The 25034-nt window shown below is 33.6% G+C and overlaps 2 protein-coding genes across 4 annotated transcripts in view; one reads left to right on the top strand and one right to left on the bottom strand.

Annotated features, from left to right (window-relative positions):
• LOC124354747 (COBW domain-containing protein 1-like) overlaps positions 1–25034 on the bottom strand; it is a 225382-nt gene that overhangs the window by 47998 nt on the left and 152350 nt on the right. The window contains exon 6 of the mRNA XM_046805418.1: positions 6075–6130. Coding sequence (XP_046661374.1) covers positions 6075–6130 — 56 coding nt within the window. The remainder of the gene's footprint in view (positions 1–6074; positions 6131–25034) is intronic.
• Positions 1–25034, top strand: part of LOC124354753 (alpha-tocopherol transfer protein-like) — a 43332-nt gene that overhangs the window by 6014 nt on the left and 12284 nt on the right. The window contains exons 1-2 of one of the 3 annotated variants that reach the window (XM_046805435.1): positions 10479–10867; positions 23297–23447. In XM_046805435.1, the coding sequence (XP_046661391.1) occupies positions 23309–23447 (139 nt within the window). In that variant the 5' untranslated portion in view covers positions 10479–10867; positions 23297–23308. Of the gene's footprint in view, positions 1–10478; positions 10868–17952; positions 18408–23296; positions 23448–25034 lie in introns of those variants that run through there. The other 2 variants (XM_046805434.1, XM_046805436.1) reach the window with 2 other exon arrangements.

The following is a 25034-nucleotide window of genomic DNA, read 5'->3' as shown; positions in this document are numbered from 1 at the left end:
AAACAATCCTAAAAAATATAAACGATGTGCCTTTATTATCAGCTCAAGGCTTATATAGAAAATTTAATGTTTTTACAACCTATTTGTTAAGCAGAGTATAAAACGTTGTGATATCAAACAATACGACGACAATGACAATAATTGTATTAAAATATTGCCACAAAATACAACATCCAGACGCACCTTTAGATGCTAAAGCATTAAAATAAATAAAAGGAAACCAGTGAGTCGCTACATAGTTAAGGTATGATAAGGAACTATGTACAAAACAGGACTGAGAGCCTGCAATTGTTTAGTATGCAAACTACCAGGATATTTAATAATCAGAAGGTATTTTTCTAATCCAGGCATTTAAAATTATCACCCCGATGCCTGTCAGTGTGATTGCTTTTTTTCATATTTTATTTTAATTTAAAAGTACTTATTAATAATTTTAATTTATTAAGTTTTACTAAAACCTAAACGTTACAACTAAACCCTTTAAGACTGATAAATAACTAGAAATGGAATGGGGATTTTGGACATCATACTCTACAACAATATCAATCCAAATAATTATATTCTGACTAATTCACGGAAATAATACTGGGCAACACAGAAACTTAAATTGGAAAAGGGTAAGTCACAGTGCGTTGAGATACACTAACATAAAACAAACAATATGAAATTGTATTCGTCGAAACAAATGTATTTCAAACACTTCGTACTAATAAAGAATCAATGAAGAAATCAACCAAGATAGAATCAAATTATCAAAAAGTTGGCTGCCTGTGGTGAAGGGGCCATATTGATCTTTGATGATTGGTTTTATTGGTCATAATCGTGTAGCCAAGTATGACATAGCTGCGTTCTTCCAACTCGTTTGCATAAACGGATATGTAGCACGGGCAGTTTCGACTTAAAATGTGTTGGCTGAAGATCACTCTCTACAGCGAGACCGAATATTTCAAGATTTTATATGTTTTATATCCAAGTTGTGTAATCCAGTACAAATTTCTGTACATGGTAGTCACAAAGATCATTTCTCTATCTATTCTAGGAGATGAATCGTGTGCGCGAACTACCGAATTCACACTCATATTTTTCTCATTTTATTATGTTTACTCTTTAATACTAATGGCGATAAAGAAAGTATGTGATGTTAAAAGTGTTAAAGAGTCAAGCGAGTAACTTTAGTTTATTGCCAATTAAATAATAGCTCAAAATTAATGTAAACAAACGTTTTATTAGGGGATCTATTATTCTAGTATTGTTGTAAAATTACTGCGAACTAATGTTTGAATACAGATTTTTAATGACTGTTGTGACGACTGATCGAATCCATAAGGGTTAATTTAATAGCACTTCACACTTAATGTGCACAACAATGAAATGTGTTGTATTCGTTGATCAATCACCTTATTTTAGGAATCTACATTGAATACGCATTACATACTTTTGGAGGCAAAAAGAGCGCTTAAATCTTTAAAAATGAGCAAATTGTTAGAAGTTTATAGTAAAAACATATATATTACCTTCTTTGCTTGAACATGTGAAGAATGAGTTAAGTTACAAAATATCTTAGTTATTAATTATACATATTATATTTCATTTATATTAAAATATATTTTGATCAATACCAGATACACGTAAAACAAGAGTGTCTCAATCCTGTTAATATTAAATAGCTTGTTTTATTGGCGAAACAAAATATAATTACAGTGTAATTCAAATTTAATAAAAAATCTATTAATAAATGTGTTTACAAACACTTTCACAGTATTAGTAAAATCACAAAGTTTAGTATTCCTGAAAAGCAGCAGAAATAAGGTATGCTCTTAAGTCGTGAGAGCAACAGATTGTTCATCAAACAAAATAAAAGTAATTCATTAAAAATCTAGAAAATATGGCATGGACATTTGTTTATAAAAGTTAACTCATTAAGCGTGAAAAATTACATCCCGCAAAATATATAACGTTACCACTTATTTCTTATAGAGGCGATTTGGGACAAACAATCTTTTCCAAGTAAAATACATAAAAAATAACACACTTTCTTGTAATACATTTACACAACGTACATTTTTCACTTAGAAAAATTTTTAATACGGCGGAGGAAATCGTAGCCTAATAATATGTAGCCTATAAATGTGGTTGCCATTTCCTAACTAAACGTGAGAATGGAATAAAGACCATTCATAAAATAAAAAAGTAGTTTATTATCTTTATACGAATACACAATTTCAAAAAAAGAGTAACGTTGAATGGATAAATTTGAAAACTGATAAATTCAAATCGTGAATGAGAGCCTTCAATTTCATACAGGCAATATTCTACCACATAGTGCACCAAATAGAACGTTATTAACTGAAGGCGTTTAAAAATAAGCGTCAGGTGGGCGGCGTGAGCTATCAATATAATTATACAGATTATGAGAACTCTTAAGAAATTTTAGATTTATAATAGACTAGCTGTTCCCCGCGGCTTCGCACACTTTTTGTAAACTTTGCTCGTGTATGAGCACTTCTGGTTCAAGTGAATTATATTGTCAACGCCGATGTAGAGTTTAGCTTGTTGACACTATCAAGAGAATCTGCCAAAAGTGTATGTTTATAGCCATTATACACGTACATGTACTTAATAATAAAGTGGTCTAACATTCAAGCTATAAGGCCAAACAGAAATTCATTTGAAAGACAAATATCCATAACAACTTAGCGCCTTCACATAGTGTGTGGTTATTATACACAACTATCTCGTAATTGTAGTTTACAATGTGCAGGCGCTTTGATAACTTATATATTTTGCAGCGCCTCCTGGTGGTGAGTTACATCAATGGGCATAGCATATAAACCTTCTACGTGGAAAAATACATATACATAAAAATTTTCATAATGATCGGTCAAATAGTTTCTGAGTCTATAAAGGACAAACACACAAACATTTATATATGTTATATATATATATATATATATATATATATATATATATATATATACTAGCTGTTTCCCGCGGCTTCGCACGCGTCTCTTAAGCTTTGCCCGTATATTTCTTTTGCCTTCAAATAGTGTTTGGCTATTTAATATACGTAACTGTGTCGTAATTTATAATGTGCAGGCGCTTTTGATAACTTTTATATCTTGCAGTACAGCCTGGTAGTGAGTTACGTCAATGGGCATTGTACATAAACCTTCTACATAGAAAAATACAAATAAATACAAATTTTCATAGTGATCGGTCCAATAGTTTCTGAGTCTATAAAGGACAAACACACAAACATTCATTTTTATATATTATTCTCTTAAGCTTACTCTATGCTTTAAAACTATAAGTGTAATATATGTTTACAAAGAACAGCTGATTAAAAATTTGAAAAGACGTTAACATATGTTTGCTGCAATGCATTTCTTATGGGTATTTCTGTAACCAGTGGGGCGGAATCCTGAATCGGGAAAGGGATGGGCATAGCTTATAAACCTTCTCCGTGGAAAAATACATATACGTACAAATTTTCATCATGATCGGTCCAATAGTTCACGATTCCATAAAGGACAAACATACAAACATTCATTTTTATATATATAGAAGATATATATATATTTTGAGTATGTAGTTTAGTTAGGTTCAACTTGCTAATGAGTTAAAAATCGTTAGCTCCAATTCTAAATGGAGTCCACTTTTTAACCAGCAACCGAATAAAATACAGTAATAAGATATAAACAGAAGGCACTTACGTGTAGTACTGTAGTTATTTTAAAAATTCTCAGTAACGTTAGGTAACAAACAGCAGGTTAGTTTAAAAAACTACAAACAATTTCAAACTAAGAAAACACGATAAGTAACTACGGTATATTATTATTTACTATTTCCAACAAGTTCTAATTAAACTTATAGAACAAGTTTCACACAATTTACCATAATTGAATATCCATTTTAAATGTTAATTATTTATAAAAAAAACAATAAACAGTACATTTATAATATTGTCAAACACGTAAAAAACATAAACGTTTCGAATTTATAGGACGCAGAACCTAATTGACAATAGTTATTGAGATAATTGTGATTATTGTAAAACATCACAATCACCGGAAACGCGTCACTCACGCCAACTATGGTCACAAAAAGGAAATGCTTGTGCGAAAGAAATTTGCAGTGTTACTTCGAAATGTAAATTCTTACGGAATGCAGTTTAGTAAAGTTCATAATTTCCATTGACTTTTCAATGAAACTTCGGGTTTTAACCCAAAATTTAATTCTTTTAAGAATAAGTTAAATGTAAATATACTCAACTATTAAAATTCTTTAACCGGCTAAACAATTTTAACTGTTTTTAATTCATTAAAATTGTTAAACTAAAATCAATTAATAAAGTTTTTTTATCTATGGTCGTAAATCACTCTATCTTTAATACGGTTTTCTTAGTTAACTTTTCCTTGCAAATGAAATCAGAAGGGAAGATCTAATTTTGGAGGACTATCTAATTTTCTATATCAGAATTTGGTAACAGCGAATTGGTTAAAAATTTAACATATTTTTCATCGTAAAAATTATAGTTGTTTCAATACGCTGGAAACTACTTTCTTTGAGTACATATTAAATATTTCTGAAAACAAAATTTAATCAAGGTATTGGAGTAATTGTTGTTGCGATATAAAATATATTACAATTCTATGTGTTATTGAAATGTATAAATTGCATGTTTATTCTCTGACACAATTCCTTATGGATTTAGGATAAAAACCTACCAGAAAGCTTCATTTAGTAATGATAATATGATTTATTGTAAAAAGTTAATATAAATATTGTATCACAATCGTCCTAGATAACCTAACCATTTATTCTAACAATAAAAAATCTAAAAACTCGTTAAAGCTCGTGCTTCACAGCTGCTCCAGAGTCTAATTCCATATTCCAAGTGGTTATAAATTGAAGACCGTAACAAGGAGTCGAGTATCAAAGTTGAACAATACCTTGCAAAGCCACGAAGACAATCCTGGCACAGACATGATCTACGTCATCATCTCAGTGTAGTCATCTATCTAGTAAGGTTTAGTTGTCATTTGGTGCATTTGACGGATAAAAGTAGTAAAATATTTAGTTACTATTTGCTATTGTGGTTTCTCGAATACGGGATATATAACCTTCATCCAGCTTCAGTACAACCAGTCTTTAGACTCTCCCAGCTTCTGGTTCTCCTCAGGCTCCAGATCTTCCCCAGTTATCGACAGATCTCTCAGATACTGGATTCTCCAGAAAATGTGGGACAGTCTGTTGCTAAGATTCCATACCTACAATTCTTCAAGGGTTACCCCCGGCCCCTGGAACAATCACTATTTTAAACTATCAGTCTCTGATTCACCTGGTTTAGGATTCGTTTTCTTCTAACTTTAGCTCCAAATTCCAATCACCATATGCTTTGGATTTCATTGGCCTCTCAGATCAGTTTTCGATTTCCCGGTTTCAGGCTTACCACCTTCTGGGTTTTTAATCAGGATCTCCGCCATTTTAGAAGATTGGTATGCATATTGTCCTCGTGATGTCATGACAAAAGTTAGAATAGCTATATTTTGGCATGTTTATATACAGAGTGTCCCCTGTTTACTATTTATTGCTTAGTTCAAGGCAAACACATTGTACAGTATGAACATGGAACTTCGGAGCTCAGTTTCCCATATGTCTAATATAGAGATCTGTCTAGTTTTAAGATATTATTTTTTTATAAAACACATACAGACATACAATTGGGAAACAAAACTTTGGAGACCTACGATTGTATGATGAAATGTCACTGTCTTGAACTGAGCAATAGTTTGATATCCTTTTGTCCAGAGAGTTACAGGACACACTATATATTGGTTTGTATATGAACGTGCTTATTCCTCTCCCATCTTAATGATTCACTAAGAATTATTTGTATTACAAAATTAAATCTTCAAAAAAATTGATTTATTAATTCTCTTTTCCAACCCAGCAAATTGCTTTTTAATAGAAAAAACTAAGTAAAGTAGAAAAGATTAAACTATGTTGTTAAAGCGATAAGATGTATGTCAGCACTCACAACATTTACTCTACCTACAACAGGATAAGATTACCTGATGGCTGCATTGATTTTTACATCATTTTCTGCCTCAGTCTTCTCCTTGAGTTGCTGCAACAAACAAAACTCAGTAATTATTTAGGCTATTACAAAACTTATTACTTTCTATATATAAAAAGATTAATTTTTGGGATAGTAATGACACACTAATCCATAGTAGTAGTCACGTTTATATAGTATAGTATATATTTTCATTTTACAGCTAAAAGTAAGCAACGGGTGAGAAGTAGAGCTATTAAAAACTTAATTTCTCAAATAACGTACCGCAGTCAACGGAAATTACCTACTTTGGGACACAGATGTAAGACGTATTCTAGGAAGGATATAGATAAATAATTAATATACTGAATATGAGCATACAGACAGTGTGTCCGGCTCATTATCATACCCAGATAGTCAGTAAGAACAATCTGTTCGCTGTGTCTGGCTCATTTTCCCACCCAAAGAGACGAGGAGAGCACAAAGGCAATGTGCCCGGCCCATCATCCCGCCCAGATAGACTGTAAAAACAAACAGTTCACTGTGTCTGGCTCATTTTCCTCCCAGACAGACAACGAGAGCACACAAACCGTTTGTCCGGCCGATCTTTCCGTCCAAGTAGACTATAAGAGCAAACAGTTCACTGTGCCTGGCTCATTTTCCTCCCAGAGAGACAACGAGAGCACACAAACCGTTTGTCCGGACGATCGTTCCGTCCAGATAGACTGTAAGAGCAAACAGTTCACTGTGCCTGGCTCATTTTCCTCTCCAGAGAGACAACGAGAGCACACAAACCGTTTGTCCGGCCGATCGTTCCGTCCAGGTAGACTATAAGAGCAAACAGTTCACTGTGCCTGGCTCATTTTCCTCCCAGAGAGACAACGAGAGCACACAAACCGTTTGACCGGCCGATCGGTCCGTCCAGATAGACTGTAAGAGCAAACGGTTCACTGTACCTGGTTCATTTCCTTCCAGAGAGACAACGAGAGCACACAAACCGTTTGTCCGGACGATCGTTCCGTCCAGGTAGACTGTAAGAGCAAACAGTTCACTGTGCCTGGCTCATTTTCCTCTCAGAGAGACAACGAGAGCACACAAACCGTTTGTCCGGCCGATCGTTCCGTCCAGGTAGACTATAAGAGCAAACAGTTCACTGTGCCTGGCTCATTTTCCTCCCAGAGAGACAACGAGAGCACACAAACCGTTTGTCCGGCCGATCGGTCCGTCCAGATAGACTGTAAGAGCAAACGGTTCACTGTACCTGGTTCATTTCCCTTCCAGAGAGATTATGAAAGCACACAAAACGTGTGTTCTCTAGGCCCTTGTTTCTGCCGTTATAGTTGGTGAGAGCAAACAGTTGCACTGTGTCCGGCTCAAATTTTCACAAAGAGTGATGATAAAGAGTTACACCGAATTCAACCTATCCAGAGAGACAACGACAACAGACACTGACTCTTCCAAAACAAACATCCTCTGAAATCACAATAACGTAACCAATCTTCGCCGTCTGAAATCTTCAATAATGTGGTCTCTGTGTAGCAGGATGCTGTAGTTAAAATGAGTGTCAGCTAATTACGCTAATTAGGTTGTTGTACATCCGCAACTCAATTGGCTATGAAGGCAAGAATAGTAAAGCTTGTTACAACGACCATCCTAACAATCTCGTCTTGAAGATTCCAATCTCATGACTTTTTACATTAGTTATTATTTTTTTTTCGTTCTTAAATCACGTTCGCTATTCATTTTTTAAAAGTTCACTTAATGTCTCCTAGCAAACTTTCGTAAATTAACAGTTTGAGATAAAAATTTAAACATAAAACTCCAAGTCTGCACGTAGACCACTGTGCACATGTGACCTTCCCCATTGAATATTACATTATTTTGTACTACTATTCAAAAAGCAAATCAAATCTAGAATAAAGATTAGCATTAGTAGTATTGTTTATAGTAGTATTGGCGCATGCTATACATATTGTATGATTTTTAATGTAAGAAATAATAAAATTATTATTTGTTGGAGGTGCGTTAGCGAAGCCTATTACGCGACAAGTGGCGTGGCGTATTCCTACTTTGTATTATTTTTATTGATTAACTCAAAATCATCTTCTGTTGATTCATTTTATGTGACAACAGAAAGTTTTTATTAATTTCAGGGTTCCTTTCTTATATTCAGTTCAATCTTTAAAACTCAAATGCTTCATATTCTTCTCTTAATTTTAGTGCTACGTATACAACTTATTTTCGTTATTAAATACATATTTTGTTATTAAATATTTATTAATGTGGTACATTGACAGTTTCTAAGATTTTTCCTACCCATACAAATGTATATCACAATGTATATTCCGACTAACAAACAAAAAATAGTCAAATAAGTACATTGAGTTATGAAGAAGAAAACATGTAATCAATGAAACGTCCTTATAACTATTTTTAGCAGTAAAAACATTAAATATATTAAAACAATGTCTAGACTTTTCCTTTGTCTGTATGGATTACACATTGATATATGATCTGCAGGTGAGAGATACGAAGATATACAGCAGTTACTGATGTTGGATGATTGAACTATATCGGCATGTCTTTAAGACACTTTATGTAGCATGTCGAATGGCAATCTTCCTTTGTCAAAACTCGTTAATCATAGACCGCTTTAAAAGCACAATGCGTACTTACTCGTAGGTAATAGCTAAAGAAATGTAGAAAAGAGAAATCACCTGGCAGAAAATTAACATGTATTAACCACAGCAATTTATCATTGAGAAACAAATTAGGACGAACCCGATAGTTTTCAAGAAATATAAATATATCTAGGGTACCACTGATTATTATTCTTAATATACTTTCCATGTGCTGATCCATAACCGGTTAGATGTCGTTATCTGCCTTTAAACCAATACTTCTTCTAGGCAGTTAGGGTTAAGTTAGTTCGATAGGTCCTTCAAGCATTTATGATCGGTCTCTATAAGGTTTTCATTTACTACGCGTAAGGCACTATCACGAAAGATGTTTATCGTTCACAGCCCTCTTTGATGGGCGCAGGAATTAGTGTCAACTTAGTAGTAAACTAGAAATTCTCAATTATCCTGTTCAAACACTCAAAAAACTATTTTTATAACGTTTTTTATAGTTGTTAGAGTGGTACAGAAATAGTTTTTAAAGCCAAATAACGGAACTTTAACACATTGCCTACATGAATGTTTTTAAATAGTTCATTTTTATATCATTATTTTTTAACTTTTAATCTATCTGAAGATGTATTGTCTTCGAAAATTATAAATATTATAAAGTTCTGTTTTGTCATTACGACTCTATGACTCAAGCATAGGAACACGTGACCTGCCCTATTCCTGGTCTGAGACTACTCGTATATTCCTAAGAAGTCTTCCTCCGGCGCGGCGGATTGAAAGACAATACTTTTTTATTTAGCAATATTTAAGACTGAACAACTAGTTTATATCAGTACAATCATTGTTCAAGTGATGTAGAAACGTTGCACGTATCGACGATCCACCAACTCGCCAGTGAAGCCTCAAGTCAATCCTCCCCCCGTCCCCACCCAGTGCAGTAGCGCCCGAGGCCCATGTCGCAATACAAATACAGCTCACAGCACAATACAGTATTGCAGCAGGAACACGAGTCACGACAAGAAGCCCTCTAGACAAACTATATGAGTTGGTGGGTGGGGGAGACCGCACCCAATGTGCCTTTTGCCCAATAACAAGCCCCGCTCAGTCAACAACTGCGGGCGTCCCAGTCAACTCATTTCAACTAATGAAACTTTATCCGCTTTGTCTCCTCGCCAGCCATTTTTCTTCAGAGTCAATTAATCCCGCTGTTCACCCTTTCTCGCTGTCAATATGTGTCCGCTTGTACCTCACGTCACGACGAGGCGCCTGGGGACTTCGGGATCGCTTTATCGGAACGCTCTTGTACGATCGACTCTCGTGTTTCTGATTGGCGAAGGCTTTATTAGCTCACCTTTGTACACAGTATTTGTACTTCGACTTCTTTGTTTAATTGTTTCCCTGAAGAGAGATCGAATCGGGGACAAAATCCATCGCTGCCGGGCCACATTTATTTATTTTTTATGCTGAATCTATCGAATATGTACATTTGTTTGACGGAATAATATTCATGTCATAATATAAAAATATAACATGTGGAAAATATAATAATACCGTTATTATTAAATATAAGGCAATCTTAAAACTCCACTGAACCTACACTTTATTGACTATAATATATGGTTAATACTTAAATACCAGCACGAAATTTGTATAGGAGCTTTTTAGGTGTTCATATTTGCCAACGTATAAGTTTAAAGTAAATATATATATAAGTAGGGTTTACCACGTTTATGTGCTAATTCTGAAACATACATTTGTAAAAAACCCTTTGTGCAGTTTCAAATGTTACACGCTTGACTAAAAAAATCACGAAACGTCCAATGAAAAAATCTAAATTTTTATTATTTACTATTGGACAGTTTTCTTGCAATCTATACAGGTGCTGACAGTAAAAAAAATCCATTATACGGTGATAAGACTAAATCGAAATACACATGCACGCTACTGTACGCCACAGGGAACTCTTGGCGCACAGCGCTTCCCAGTTATGTAGATGCAAGGACACACGGTGACGCAATTATACATTACATATCTGTAGGCTCGCCTCTACCATAGTACACGTCAGTCCCTAGATAGCATACACACCACAGTACAGTGTGTACGAGTGTCGCGCTGCCCCGGTTATTGTCACGCCTCTGCACCCACACACAGGCGGCGAGGTGTTGCAGTTACCTTGACAGTAAGTTGCTTCTCGATTTATATATATATATATATATATATATATATATATATATATATATATATATATATATATATATATATATATATATACAAGCCACGGTTGAACAAGTAGTTTTTGTGATTCAATGTTTATTGAAATTATAAATTATATATATATATATATATATATATATATATATATATATATATATATATATTGAATTATTGGTTATTTATTTCTTTAAATTCTTTTTGGAATGTTTTCAATTCTTGGTTTGGGTTCTGTTTCTCTGTTTCATTAAATCAGTGTGTTTCTGATGAAGGGTTCAGAAAATATGTTATGTTTATAAGCACTGGGTTTTCTGCTTTTTTCTAATTTGAACTACTTGAATGAGTATATACATATTATAGAACGTACAACTTCTTGTATTTCCTTACTCTGCGTTAGTCCCGATCGAACTTATGTGTAACATTAATTAGATATTTCCTATAGTTTACTATTTAGATCCAATAGTTGTATTTATTGTCGTTGTTCAACAAAATATACGTCAAAGTTTCAATCGATGCTTCGGTCTGCCTTTCCAACATAAAAAAACTGTCCTCTGAATCATATCTGATTTATTTCATTGCAAGTGAATGCTATTCTGATATCTGATCTATCTTGTTAAGGAAACTTTACATATTTTGGAAACAACCAGAATCGGACATTCTAACTTCATAATATATTATTAGCAACAGCACGGATGCTACATTGTACTTATTTCCTAGTGTTAATGGAGGTAGCAAAGTCACAAATTACCCTACTTGCGTTTACTGAGGCAACAAAACGATGCAACGTAATCATACAACTGCACAAAAACTAACATTATTTACCAGATTGAAACCGTGCACAAACTGAATAATTTTTCTAATACTTAGATCGCCGATCAACTTTATTAAGACAATTTAGCAAGCTGAAATCGAATGCGAATGCTCAAGAATCAGAGATAGTGAGAGCGTGTAAACGCGTCCTTCAGTGGATTAACTGCATCTACATATTACTTTATAACGTGATTCATACTAAATCCGGTTTTTGGGCTACAACAATCTTCTGTATGGTCACTTAATAACTGCGGGGTAACTTAATAAACACTTTACAGTGTTAAATTAATTGTTTTATAACTACACTACGGCTCCTCACTGCTGTTCTATTCAAATGTATTTTCACCTTCTTTAAAACTGATCCTTCATATAAATTTCCCAAGAAGCAATCTAATAATTTTGATGGCGAATTTTAGTGTTACTTCCCTCTCTAAGCGCTTAACTTGTTCGCGTTAGCCTCCGTCTGCAAATTATTAGTTCACTGATGATAACATGATAAGGACCGATAAAGGACGAAATATATAATGTTTTTTTTAATATGTGACTATACAACAATAAAATCTCTATTTACTTTATAGCAGTAGAAGAAATAAGTTTTTAATCCACTAATACCAGAGACCTACTCCTCGTCGGGGCAGACAAATAATGTATTTGTGTCTTCATGTAAACCGTTCCTTCACATATTTTCACATACTGAGCTATACCGGTATCTAATACTTTCGATTTAGAGCCGAAATTTAGCGTTGATATTTTGCCACTCTGCTCCCTAAACGCTTAATGATATACGTCGTATAGCCTCCGGTTCCAAATAATCGGATCCGCCGCTGCAAAAAAGATAACAACATACCGATTGGAACCAAATCCATTATAATTCCTAAAACGGTTTTCACCTGATATTATTGTATTAATTGACTGATTGACAGTAATGAGAAGAGCAGTAATGTCAAGTTTGTAAAGGAAGTGTGTATAAAATTGTGTAAGATAAGGAAATCTGATTTCATGTCTGGTCGGATCTGATTTTATCTCTTGGTCCGAGAATGACCATCACATATTTATACACAAGTTGTAATGATCAATACCAATAATGAAACATTCTTACAATAAATTTAACCTCCACTCTGGACCAAAAACTTGAGCGGAAGTTACGCAAACTGTGCGGCCGGCTTATCTGATCAATCGTCTCGTTACATTGACAAGTTACGTGATGACTGGCCTTGAGGACAACCAATGGGATGTGACAGCTCTTGTGCCGTGAAATCACGCTCAGTACTTCGATAGTTTATTGTCAATTATTCACACCAATATTGTTGTGTAACCAATAGAAATCGATTTTGAATGCGTACACTAAGTACAGACTATTATATAAAAAGTTTGTTTACACAGTACAAGTTTTACTGTCACATGCTTCTAGAACAGTGTAATTCATTGTAAGAGAAACCATAAATAATCCGAGAGGTTATGTTACGGTACCGTTTTTTTTTTTTTTTTTTTTTTAATGCTTCTAGTTCAATGAAACAATTTTCTAATCAGAAAAGTATTTCAGCATTTCCAAGGTTATACCTCTTAAACAAACCATTGATGTTAGATATGTTTCACCTTTCTCCATCTTTCCGGAGTCGAAGTTCAGATGTCATAACATATTTGATTCATAATATAATTGTTTTATTATACCATTTATAACTAGTATACGTTTTTAATCATGTGATATTTGAACATAATGTTTTATATTGGTGTTGTGTGTCAGGCAAATGCCGCCAATGCACGATATTGGCTTGGTTGACGCACATACGGCCAGCATGGAGCAGGTACTAGCACTTTCACCGATACCGTATCTGTCTTTAACAGGTTCTAAAGCTGCCAATAAACATCTTAGAATTAATTCCTGAAGAAACCTGACGACTTGCTCGAAACCGAGTTAGGACAAATTGACAAATTACTTGATCATAAACACTAGTATAATGTAAAATTTGAAATTAATGAAATTTGAACTAGCAGTCGATAATCACGGGGGAAATAGCGATAACGTAATTTATGTTATTCGAATAAACCATAAACCCAGCCTTTTTCATGTCACAAACACACTTTTTCATGTCACAAACGCACTTTTTCAGGTGTTATTTAATTTTAACAACGTGGAGATGTATACTTTCAGGATGAACAAATTTCACAAGCCTTGATCAACCTTTCTACTAACACTAATACATTTTGAAACAGTTTTGTAAGAAAAAATAAGCTTAAATTCTTTTTTACCCTCTAATAATAAAATTGAAAAAACAAACACTGTTTGTATGACAGTGTATGTATTGTATGTATTGCACTGCTCATGCAAGATTTCCGAATACAATATTGGAAATGGCGGATGTTGACTGTTAACAATATATGACAATAAATTACATGATTATTAGCGCCACACATCAAAAAATAAATCAACCCCTCGTAATAAATTATAATCCCTCGGGCTATTTACTCCTCGTATCAAACTAAGCTAGAACTTTCAACTGTAAAAAATCTAAAGTTATCATTAACCTAATTAAAAAAATGTTAAATTAAAACATGCATTTACATATGTTTACTATTTAAACGATAATTCAAATGTATTATAACATTTCAACCGAAGTAATAAATGTGTGTATTACTGTTTTTCATAATAATTTTGGAAGAAAACTATTTTATATTATTTATTTTTCTTAATGGAGTAATTATTATTTAGTCTATGTTTATTTTCCTAATTTTAAAGGATTTACATCCGTTTATTATAATATTATCGGTAATTACAAGACAGAGTCTTCCTAAGAAACTAAAACTTCCAGTTTGTAGATGAAATGTTCTCATAAAAACCATTATCACTGTCAAAATCTGTATTCAAATGGCTGATTTCGATATTCTCTATTATTTCGATCAATCCTAGGGCATTGAGTTTGACATTTAATTATAAATAGGTCTAACAGGCAAAAGTCAATTCTGATCCATATCCATTGATCCAATACCGCATATCGGTATTTACAGTTTTAAGGCACATATTCCTCTAGAAGTTTAATTGCAACTACCGAAAGAAATACATTCAGCCTATCGGGGGAACATTCTATAAATCAACCGCAATTCTTCCAAAACACTCTAGTGTTGCCAAGAGTTTCAACAGGGGAACGGAAGTTTGTACATTACACAATTAAAAGCCTCCAAGAAATATTACTGATTGTTGATCAGTTGTCATGTTAAAGTTAGAAAAGTTGACAATATTTGATTTATAAAATTAGGATTAACTTTTTTAAATATATTTATTCGCGATTATATTTTATGTCCCCGTATGAGGAGATTTACAAGACCTATAAAAGATTGCACCCGTGGTCTATCCCTCGATTTTCTCGTTTTCAACTACAAATGTTAGCAACTGCCCACTCGAACTCAGCGTGAAGAAATACTTATGTGTGTAATCGCTACATTTACAGCATTCCAACGCTTGTTTTTGTTTCAAAGTATAAGCATTTCCAATTAAACGCCGCAAGTCACATCGCCACAGAAATGTGACCTATTTTGTTATATAAATAAAATGAATCAAGAGCTAAAAGTGACTTCCGAACCTCGACCTGTTGACTGAGTGATAGGCCACACGGCCAGGCTTGAACCCGCGACCTTTGAATCCGAAACTCCCCGAGCTACTCGAGCACTTCATTCCGGCATACGGAAAATCAAAGTGACACTTGATGAAAACTTGCCGCAAAACAAACAGTAGTGCTTCATATCAAAAACAGTCCAGGGCCGTGCCTATATAAACGGGTGCCCCTGGGAAGGCGGATAACTCTATTATGATGCACCAGCTAATAATACAGACTGCCCAGCGCCGCGATTAGTCACTCATGTACACAAGGGAGATAGGTATTTTTGCTCTAACCAATATCTCTCATCTAATAAGACCTTTACATAGAGATAGTGTGGTCCTTTTTCTCTTTATCGCCTTAAACTCATCGTAGAAATCCTTCAAGACTGCCAAGGGAGGCCCGGGAGGGGGAACAACCCCACCCCTCGGACTCTTGGACGATATGATGACTCAACATTCCACAGCTGAACCGTCACATTTTGCACTGCTGGTGTCAATACTGGCCCATTGAGGGCTATTGTCTCTCTAATCCCGTCTTTAATAAGGCTACACATCTCTATAAGCCTCTGATGACAGCTTAGCACAATAATGTGTATGGGGTAGTTACTGCCACAGCCTCCTAATACGGCTTATGAGCTCCAGTATTTTAAATATTAAACAGAACAAACCAGTGAATTTCCCACAAGGAACCAACTAGTTTTGATTCTTCTACAACAAACATATATCAAGGGATATATATCAGGCATATATCAACAAAACTGTTATCTTGCGCGTGCACAACAAAGAAACTAAAACTTAAGTGAGAAATTGGATTGGAAATTGTACTAGGGCGTGACTTTAAAAAGAATCGATGTTGTCACTTATCCTTTCAAAATACCCACTATTTCCCAAATAACATTTCTAGATCGCGAAAGAAAATAGAAAATTAACCGAAATTACAGTTAATATATTTATGTCGTTTGTATGATAATCTGTACATGAATCATTCGAAGGAAATGGTCATTTGATACATTACTATAGCTTTTTAGAAGATTCACGAATGTGAATTAAATAGAGAAAATCGTGTAATATTGATATGAAGTGTTGATAATGATAAAGTGATAGAAAACTAGTACGTGAATGATGAACAAATTACGAGACTGATGTTGCTAAAGTAATTGTATGGATTTAAGAAACAAAGTATAACGTGAGTGACTGAGTTTTATGTGAAAAGTTTTTAGCGTTTCAGTTTGACCAGTCTACATAAACAAATTCCATTTTGCATAGTAAATCAGTTTAACTCGTCCACGAGGCCGATAGGTGACTTAGCAATTATCACTCAAGACATGACCGGTTTGGGCTGCTACACGTACCCGTACACGCTTGGACAGATAAAACTGTTTTTTAACACGTATTAATAACTCCCACCACTTGTGATTGATAGAGGTGGAAGTGTGAGGGGTTAAAATCAAAACTTTTAGTCATAGCATGTGGGGTGTATTTTGTTTACAATAATTATGATTTGTTAGAGTAAGATTTAGTTTCATTACTTAGAACAGTTTGACCTAGAGCATGAGCGGTCTCTCTAGACAAAGTGCGAGCCCCTTTGTAAAACCCGTCGAATTATATCTCGTGGGATGTCGTCGAAAGGTTTGGGCATTTTAATATTTAATTATTGGTTTTTACTGTCACATGAGCGACAGTCTCTGACGCTGAAAACAGCTCATCAATGGACATTCAAATGTTACTTTCCTCTTGTTGTGCGTGCACATAATCTCAACCTGGGTTGTAACTGAAGCAGAAAGATAGTAACACTGAGATGCCGAGTAAAAGGTTTGAGATTAATAGCGATTGCGCCGTCATCTAGAATAAATTAGATGTAGCCCAAAACTTGAAGACCTAGTTAAATATTTGAATGGTGCATTAGTGAAGATTGATTGGCAATATATGAAGCAAAAACTCCTTATGGGATACTGTGGGATACTGTACAACCAACGAATAGGAAATTCACTGACAGCTGTTAAACGGGACAGATGGGAAATCTGTGAAGCCAAAATGGATTAGGAGTAATCAACAAACAATTAACAAGAATTTAAGGCTTATCACCAATTAAGTCTGACAAATTATTTGCTTGCCAGTTAACGATGAACATCAAATATGCATTTTCAGTTTCATACATAATAAAAAGCATATCAAAGAACAACCTGGACAAAAAGTAAGAACTAAGTGACATTTGTAAATTGGCATGATGATCATATACGCCTCTAAAACACCAATATTTTATAGCCATTACAACCCAGGCCTGTCAGAGATCAACCTGTCATCATGCGACCTGTCAAACTTCAACCAATGCATGAAAAGTATCTCCGTTAATTTAGTATGGGGTGTGTTCTCAAATAATTCTAGGGTTTCCCCAAAATTGCACAATAGTTTGGAAGAAACTAAGGATTATGGATGTGGTTAACTGAAGATGCTTAAAAAGTAGACCATAACAGATCTCATTATTATACCAAGCAGCGCTGATCATCCGGAGTGTTGGAAACCAACCATGATCTCAATGACGTACCTACCTGCTGGCGCAACTACCGTCTGCGTCAGAACGGCGAAAAGTGACACAGAGTGAAATAGTGTGACATCATATGAGGTTGGCACTTTATCTCATCAGCACAATGGCGTCAGCACAACAATTCCGATGCCGGTTCAACCCAATCGTATGGATAAATTATTAAGTTATATCAATCAACAACATGAATGATTCTACAGATCTACAATACACAAGATAAAATAACTCTTCCCTGTTTAAAGTGATTCAACATTCAGTCTTAACTTAAGTTTCTTACGAGTGTACATTTAGGGGAGTCATTGTTTGATCAATTATCAGCCCATCTCGCCAATCCACGGCCTTGCCCACAATGATATCGTTTGTAAGCGGAAGAACGCTGCCTCGTCGCGATCGTAACTTGTGACGTCACAGCTGATGTCAGAGTCCCGCCTTGCGGTGTTACTTCACAGACCTTATCACTGACCTCAAGCGCCCAGCCGCACACCGCACTGGACAGACAGAGGCCGGCCGCGCTATCTTGTGGTGCGAACACTGGACTACATTTCGCTTCATCAGACTAAGGTAAAGCGTATTTAACTTTAGACTTAGACTAAACTGATCTTATGATGAAACTGAATTGAATTTATCATTATGATATGTTTCATGAATATATCTACAAATTAACAACGATAAACGGATAGGCTTAATATCTACACACTTCCATTTTAACAATATTCCCTCAACTAGACCGAGTATTCCGATTATCATAGCACTACTACCCATTATTTCTATTTAACTGAGTGGTCGTTAATTTAGAATGTGTGTTGCGTACCTTACTATGTCCATCGCTGGTGTCAAAACGGGGACGTAAGTGGTCATCACTTTAACAATTTATGAATATTTATGTATTCTTCACTTGTCATTCATTGTTCTTGATTTTGGATATTTTAAAATACTAAAACACGAAATGTAAATAAACGTACATTCTGAAATTCGATTCCCTCTGTCAGTGGCCAGACGAGTTGCTACAACTTTCACCATATAACCGGCTCTCACTTAACTCCGGGATACCAACCGGCTTATGTGCTCGCATTACAAAATCGTGTTTTACGCTCTATTTATATATAACCTAACAACGTCTAGGTCAACTATTCCAAACACACTTCTGTGTGTAATAGTAGTGAACAGCGACGCTACGGCTGACAGTTCACTGTGTAATAGTTTTGTACTATGGTGTTGAGGCATCTCAGCCGAGAATATAGGTCAAGGCCGTACTACATGTTGTTTCTGGAAAGAGAAACGAATGGATGAGACGGTTCACTCGACTTTAACACTTTTACGGGAATCTCACTGGTGGTAATGATAGTGCGTTGAATATGAACCAAAGTGGCGGAATTTGCAGCGAAATACGTAGCAAAATTCATGGAGCAAAAATCAAAATAAAGAGAATTGATCGCCTTATGTACAGTGGATCTCCGATTCCGCTTACTATAATTTTTACTTTACAAACTAAAATTAAATATAAAACGCGAACATTATTTTATGAACAGACTGTAATGTAAAGGATTATGTTCACCATTATTATTAACAGGCCAAGTGTACCATATATTTTACATCTTTCAATTGTATTTCTAAAAATAATCTAACAATACAAGCTACAGTGTATTTTAGTAATGTTGGTGGCAAAATGCATAAACAGAAACGCGAACTTCACTCGGAAAACAAGTTGCATTATAAATGATTGAGATCAATTGACAAGTCAACTGAGTCTTTTAAACAGCAGTGTATTTTAATAATGTAAGAAGCAAGATGCACAATTAATTTGCGTTATATCGACACAATTTTGAAAACTGGTTTAACATAAAATACTAAAAATGTCATATTTAGCACAGAATATAGTAATCATGAATTCTATATGTTTTAAAACGGGTTGTCAATAATTGAAGAAATGCTAATTAAAGTCATTAAATAGTTTTAAGAAAGAATATTAGTAGTTATAACACTCTAATAGTTAAACTATTAACATTTTGGCACAAAAAGGTCTAATTATTTTTAGTTTTGTTTCAGTCTATATTCAAGCTCTAATATGTAAAAATCTACAGAGATTTTGCTTTTTATACAAGAAGTGCTTGTGAATGTTAAGTTTAGCTCAATTTTACCTTCCGCTCAGTGTTGTGTCTGAAATCCGTCTCTGTCTCAGACTTGACTCCTGGAATCTGGAGGGGAATGTGTAACAATGCTGAGTCATAATATTATTGAAACGTATGTGTTGTATTTTAGCGTTTTAACGTAGAAAATTATTGACTTTTTATAGTGTTGAATTGGAATATTGTTGAAAAGTTATATAAACCTGTAACATGGATTAGTGTCAAAAAGTACAGTCCGTACAGGCAGCAACAGGACCTGGTGCCTAATACAACAATCCCAGTTCAGGACAAATGTTATGTTGTTAATAAAAATCAACACAAAATAAAAATGCCAAATCAGCACCACGAGACACTGCCGAATTAGCAACAAACCCTTAATTAAGAATACTCACCAACTACTGTATTACTTGTGTTTGTAACAATTCCATCATCAACACTGCCAACCAGAACTGGAGATAATCTTCCCACAGCATTAATTATTACTTTTTTTAAAGTTGGTTATGTTAGAAATCAGGTCATTTTTGAGATTACTAGCATGTTCTCTAATAAAGTGGTCCACTATTACTTTTACTTCTTTAACTACACCAAAATAGACTTGATAGCATCCAGGCCACTTATTCCCTATGAACATAAAAATTCTTTCTTTGGATGATTTATTAGCCTTCTTTTCATAGGTATATAATTCACATAGATATAAACACTACACGAGTTAAAAGCCTTAGGGCAATATAGACAGTATTGCAATAACCATATCATACAATTGTAAAATTTTAATACTGGTGCTTTAAACTCAAGTTGGCCGTTGATAAGTGAACAAATTCGGTGTATTAGATTCTCAATAAACTATTGTACCACCATAGATGGATATCTAAAGAGAAAGATAATTCTGGTCCTCCCCAACAAATGAAAAACCACCAGGGCTGAAGTTGTATGGTCATAATTCAAAAGAATGAGCTTTAAGATATTAAGCCCCAAAGTGACATCCTAGCTAAGAAAATATCTAATAATCCATCAGCCAAAGGGATCTAATCCCAGAGAGAGGAGTAAAAACTAAAAAAGGTCATCACAGTTATAGCACACAGTATTAAAGTCATTCATCTTGGCTATGTACTTTTTAATTAAATAAATGTTCCCAAAAAGTCTTTCAAAGTCACTGGCATTAAAAGAACAAACTGAGAAGTACAAGAATTGCTAGAAAACAGAATGTGCTTTACTTGAGATACATGGATATGAATCTATAATATACTTTATAGCCAAATTTTCAGATAAGATAATCTTAGAGAAATTCTTTGATAACAGAAAGCAACATATTGTCCCTCCTAATTTAGTTGGTATCATATTCCATACATTACACATTTCATTAGTAATTATTGTATGTGGAATAACAACAATGCTAGTGCTAATACCAAATGTTATAAATAAAAACCACAGATTTTCTGGCACACAATAGTATGATCCATTACTGTTTCTTAAGTTTGAATGCTCGTCCAGTTGTTCTACAAAACAATATTTGAGATTGTTATGAAGCATTTCTGTCTTAACATCTGAACTCAGTTTGAAACACTGACACATGCAATGATACAGTCTTCATGCATGAAAACAAACAGAAAATCTGTTTTGAGTTACCAATAATAGTAATAACACACAAAGGTATACTTAAAAGTAGTTTACAAATACAATATAAAATCCTGAATCACAAAATAAAGTTTACGTAAAAGGAGGTCAGCTTTAGAGAAAAGATAATTGCATCTTAAACCAGCTAAGTACAGATATGACCTTAAATAAAGGTCAAAAAGGCATGGAAATTACTGACTTACAATTCATATAGTCAATGGTACCAATACAATTCCCAGCACAAGTCACAAGAAAGCTCAGCTCTCTTATTCTGTATTGGATGCCACCAATATAACTTAAATCAACAGTCAGTACTCATTGATGCCGTAGAAATAAGAAACAAAAATAGGACAATAGATACTCATGCACAGACAAAAAAGTGGTTTTAGAGCATTGCACATGAAATCTATTCACTGATCACAGAAGTACACAAAATAATCTAATGTACTACATTTGTACATTGTACTACATGTTACTACATACTATACTACATTTGCAAATTTTACACTACCAGTACATTATAGAAAGCTTGTATATATGTAACTAATATAATAATCAGTTTCTTTCACAAAATAAAACATAATTTAGAATGTTTATAAGGGTTATTAAACATCATATCTTCCCTCCTAATGTAGCTGGCAACATATTTCATATCACCAATTTAATCAATTATTAAGATTACAAAGTTTATGCCATTTTTAACTCTTGAAAAGAGTATAAGTAGTGAGAGTTCATTCGAATTTTTTTTCCAATTTAAAAAAAATACTTTTAGAACCATAACTATAACTTTTAGGTAAAAATTATTATTTGTTGCTTCAAAAAACAATTAAATAAGTATTCATAAATGCAAACTTTCAAAATTGTTCTTTCGTTAACATTAAGTACCTACACATAATACATGTTTTATTAAGGTAGTGGTGCCATAAAAGAAATTTTGTATTTAAAACTAAAATTATTTTTCAAACTCCCATAATACTTTTATTATGCTTTGTATGAAGAAAAAGGTAACCACAAAGACAAACATAACAATTAAATTTAAAAAAAACCAATGAAATATATGAAGTATAGAGAAACAGGACTTTTAATGCAGAAATAAATGCCTTCAGATTGCTATCACTGATTATTAGATAAGCAAATCCTTGTCCTTTGCTTGTTTTCCTTGCAACCAACTAGGAATTGAATAATCAAGGAAGTGTTTAGTTTAACCTCTAGTACGGCTAATAGAAGACAATAGAAGACGTTTGTTGTATAATACCTCCTTGACTATTGAAGTATGACGGACAGTTGGCAGGACAAGTTTACCACTGTGTTTCAGTGTTTGATGTGGATAATTTATTATGTATACTCCATTAGTTTTTCATATTTTTTCACAGTTGTACTTTTAAAAACCAGTAACACCATCTCACAGAAGTAAGAGATGAAGCTCAGATGGCTGTAGAATATGATGCTCTAAAGAAATCATAACTATAGCAATACCGTAAGAGCAATGGGTAAACAATATTATTATTAATGATATATAAGCTGTGTCAAAAAAATTTACCTTTAGCTAATGATTTATACTCTAATCATCCCTTTACAAGGAACCATTTCTTAATAAACGTGTGTTTAGTATTTTTATAATTGTAATACTCGTACAAGTTATAGCATTTGATATTGGAACATTTAATCTTCTCAGAATGTTATGTTATATTATTTTGTTTGTTTGTTTAGTACATCCAAGCGATGGAGCTAACTCCACCCACAAAGGAACAACTGGAGAGGATATTTAAGGATATCAACTTGAACTCTAGTCAACTCCAAAGAGATACAAAATCTTTAAAAGACTGGTTGTTGTCCCAGCCTCACCTCCCGCATGACTTGGGTAAGAGAACATTTGAAAACTGCAATCACACTCATTCATAAATGTCTGATTATAAATGTAGATTATGAAGTGTTCATAAATACACACATAAATACATGATAACACTTATTTCTTAAATCTTAAAAAAAGATGGAAATGAACCTCATTTGAAAATAAGGGTATTTTTACCCTCACTACCAAACTTTCAAGATTTAAAATAAAATAAGTAACAACCTGCTGTAATTAAGGTTAACAAAATGACCAAACAATTTTGAAATGAATCAAGATCATTTTTCCAACATGGCATTAATTTGTACTTGTTGTTTTAAGGCAAATAGCCATTTAAATTAGTTTTTTCATTACAAAGCTTGATACTACAAGGTTACACTATCAGGCAGTTGTCCTTGGCTGACTTCTATCTTGAGTGACGTTAGTTTTAAAAATTATTATTTAACTATTATGAGTTGATTTTGCTCAACATTTTATTATTTCTATTTTTGTATTCATGTTTCCAAAATTGATATTCCTAACTTCTCCATCTTACAACAATATACCATTGTGATCTATTTGCTCATCATTGACACTTCCAAACTTATACTATAGAGTTTATTTGATCTAAAGTGGAATTTTTATGTAAAAACTACTAATTATTAATACAAGAACATTTAATTTTTCACTGGAATTAGAATTGTATGCACTACTTTATAGAGTAAGTTACATTTTATACTTATCTAAACATTGCATTAGATATATTTAAACATTTTGCTTTATAGCTTTATTACTTAACATATCAGGCAAAATCTACAAAAAAGGACTTTTCTTTACGGATATTTAATTTTTAAATTTAAATTTATACTTTAGTAGCATGGATGCAAAAAATGTACTAAAATCAAAATGACTATATGAGCATATCCATTCAATCACCAATATAAACCATGTTAGATTTTCCCAGCTTCAGCTCTTCATTTTATGATCATATTAATTAGTATTATTAGTTTAAATGTTTAATTTGCACAACAGTGAAGTTTTTTTTGTAAAACTAGGACTTTATTTAGTTACAATTAATCCAAAATTATGTTTGTAAACATATTAAACTCATAACAGTTCAATTGTATACTTCAGCCACCATCTTGAAACCTTAAGATTTATCAAAAAATAAGTAAGAATACTGTTACCTGAAATTGATAATTAAAAGAAAAGTGTCAATTTTGATTCATGCTGTGAAATATCCTAAATGAAGGTTTTACCAAAATGTGAATGGCCACCATCTTGAAATTTTTTATTGTTTAAGACCGACTAATGAACTTATTCAAGCTACATACGAATATTGCTTTTGTATCAAGTGTAGTTTGATTCTATTAAAAACTATGGTACTTATCGTGTATACAATTATTTCCACATACTACTTAAGACTTTGTACGCCCATTATCTGGAAATCTTACAAGATATCATCAAGAACAAACATTATTGTAAATAACCTGAGAATTTTAAAACACTTTTTGTCTAAAATGCATGATAACTGTTATATATAAGCATTCCTTTTCCAAACTTTGAATGGCCACCATCTTGAAATCTTAAGAGATATTGAAAATAAATTAACAAAAGTTG

This window comes from Homalodisca vitripennis, chromosome 2 (assembly GCF_021130785.1).
Source record: "Homalodisca vitripennis isolate AUS2020 chromosome 2, UT_GWSS_2.1, whole genome shotgun sequence".
Taxonomy (NCBI): Eukaryota; Metazoa; Arthropoda; class Insecta; order Hemiptera; family Cicadellidae; genus Homalodisca; species Homalodisca vitripennis.
Note: the sequence above shows the minus strand (reverse complement) of the source record. Positions and strands in the feature narration are given on the sequence as shown.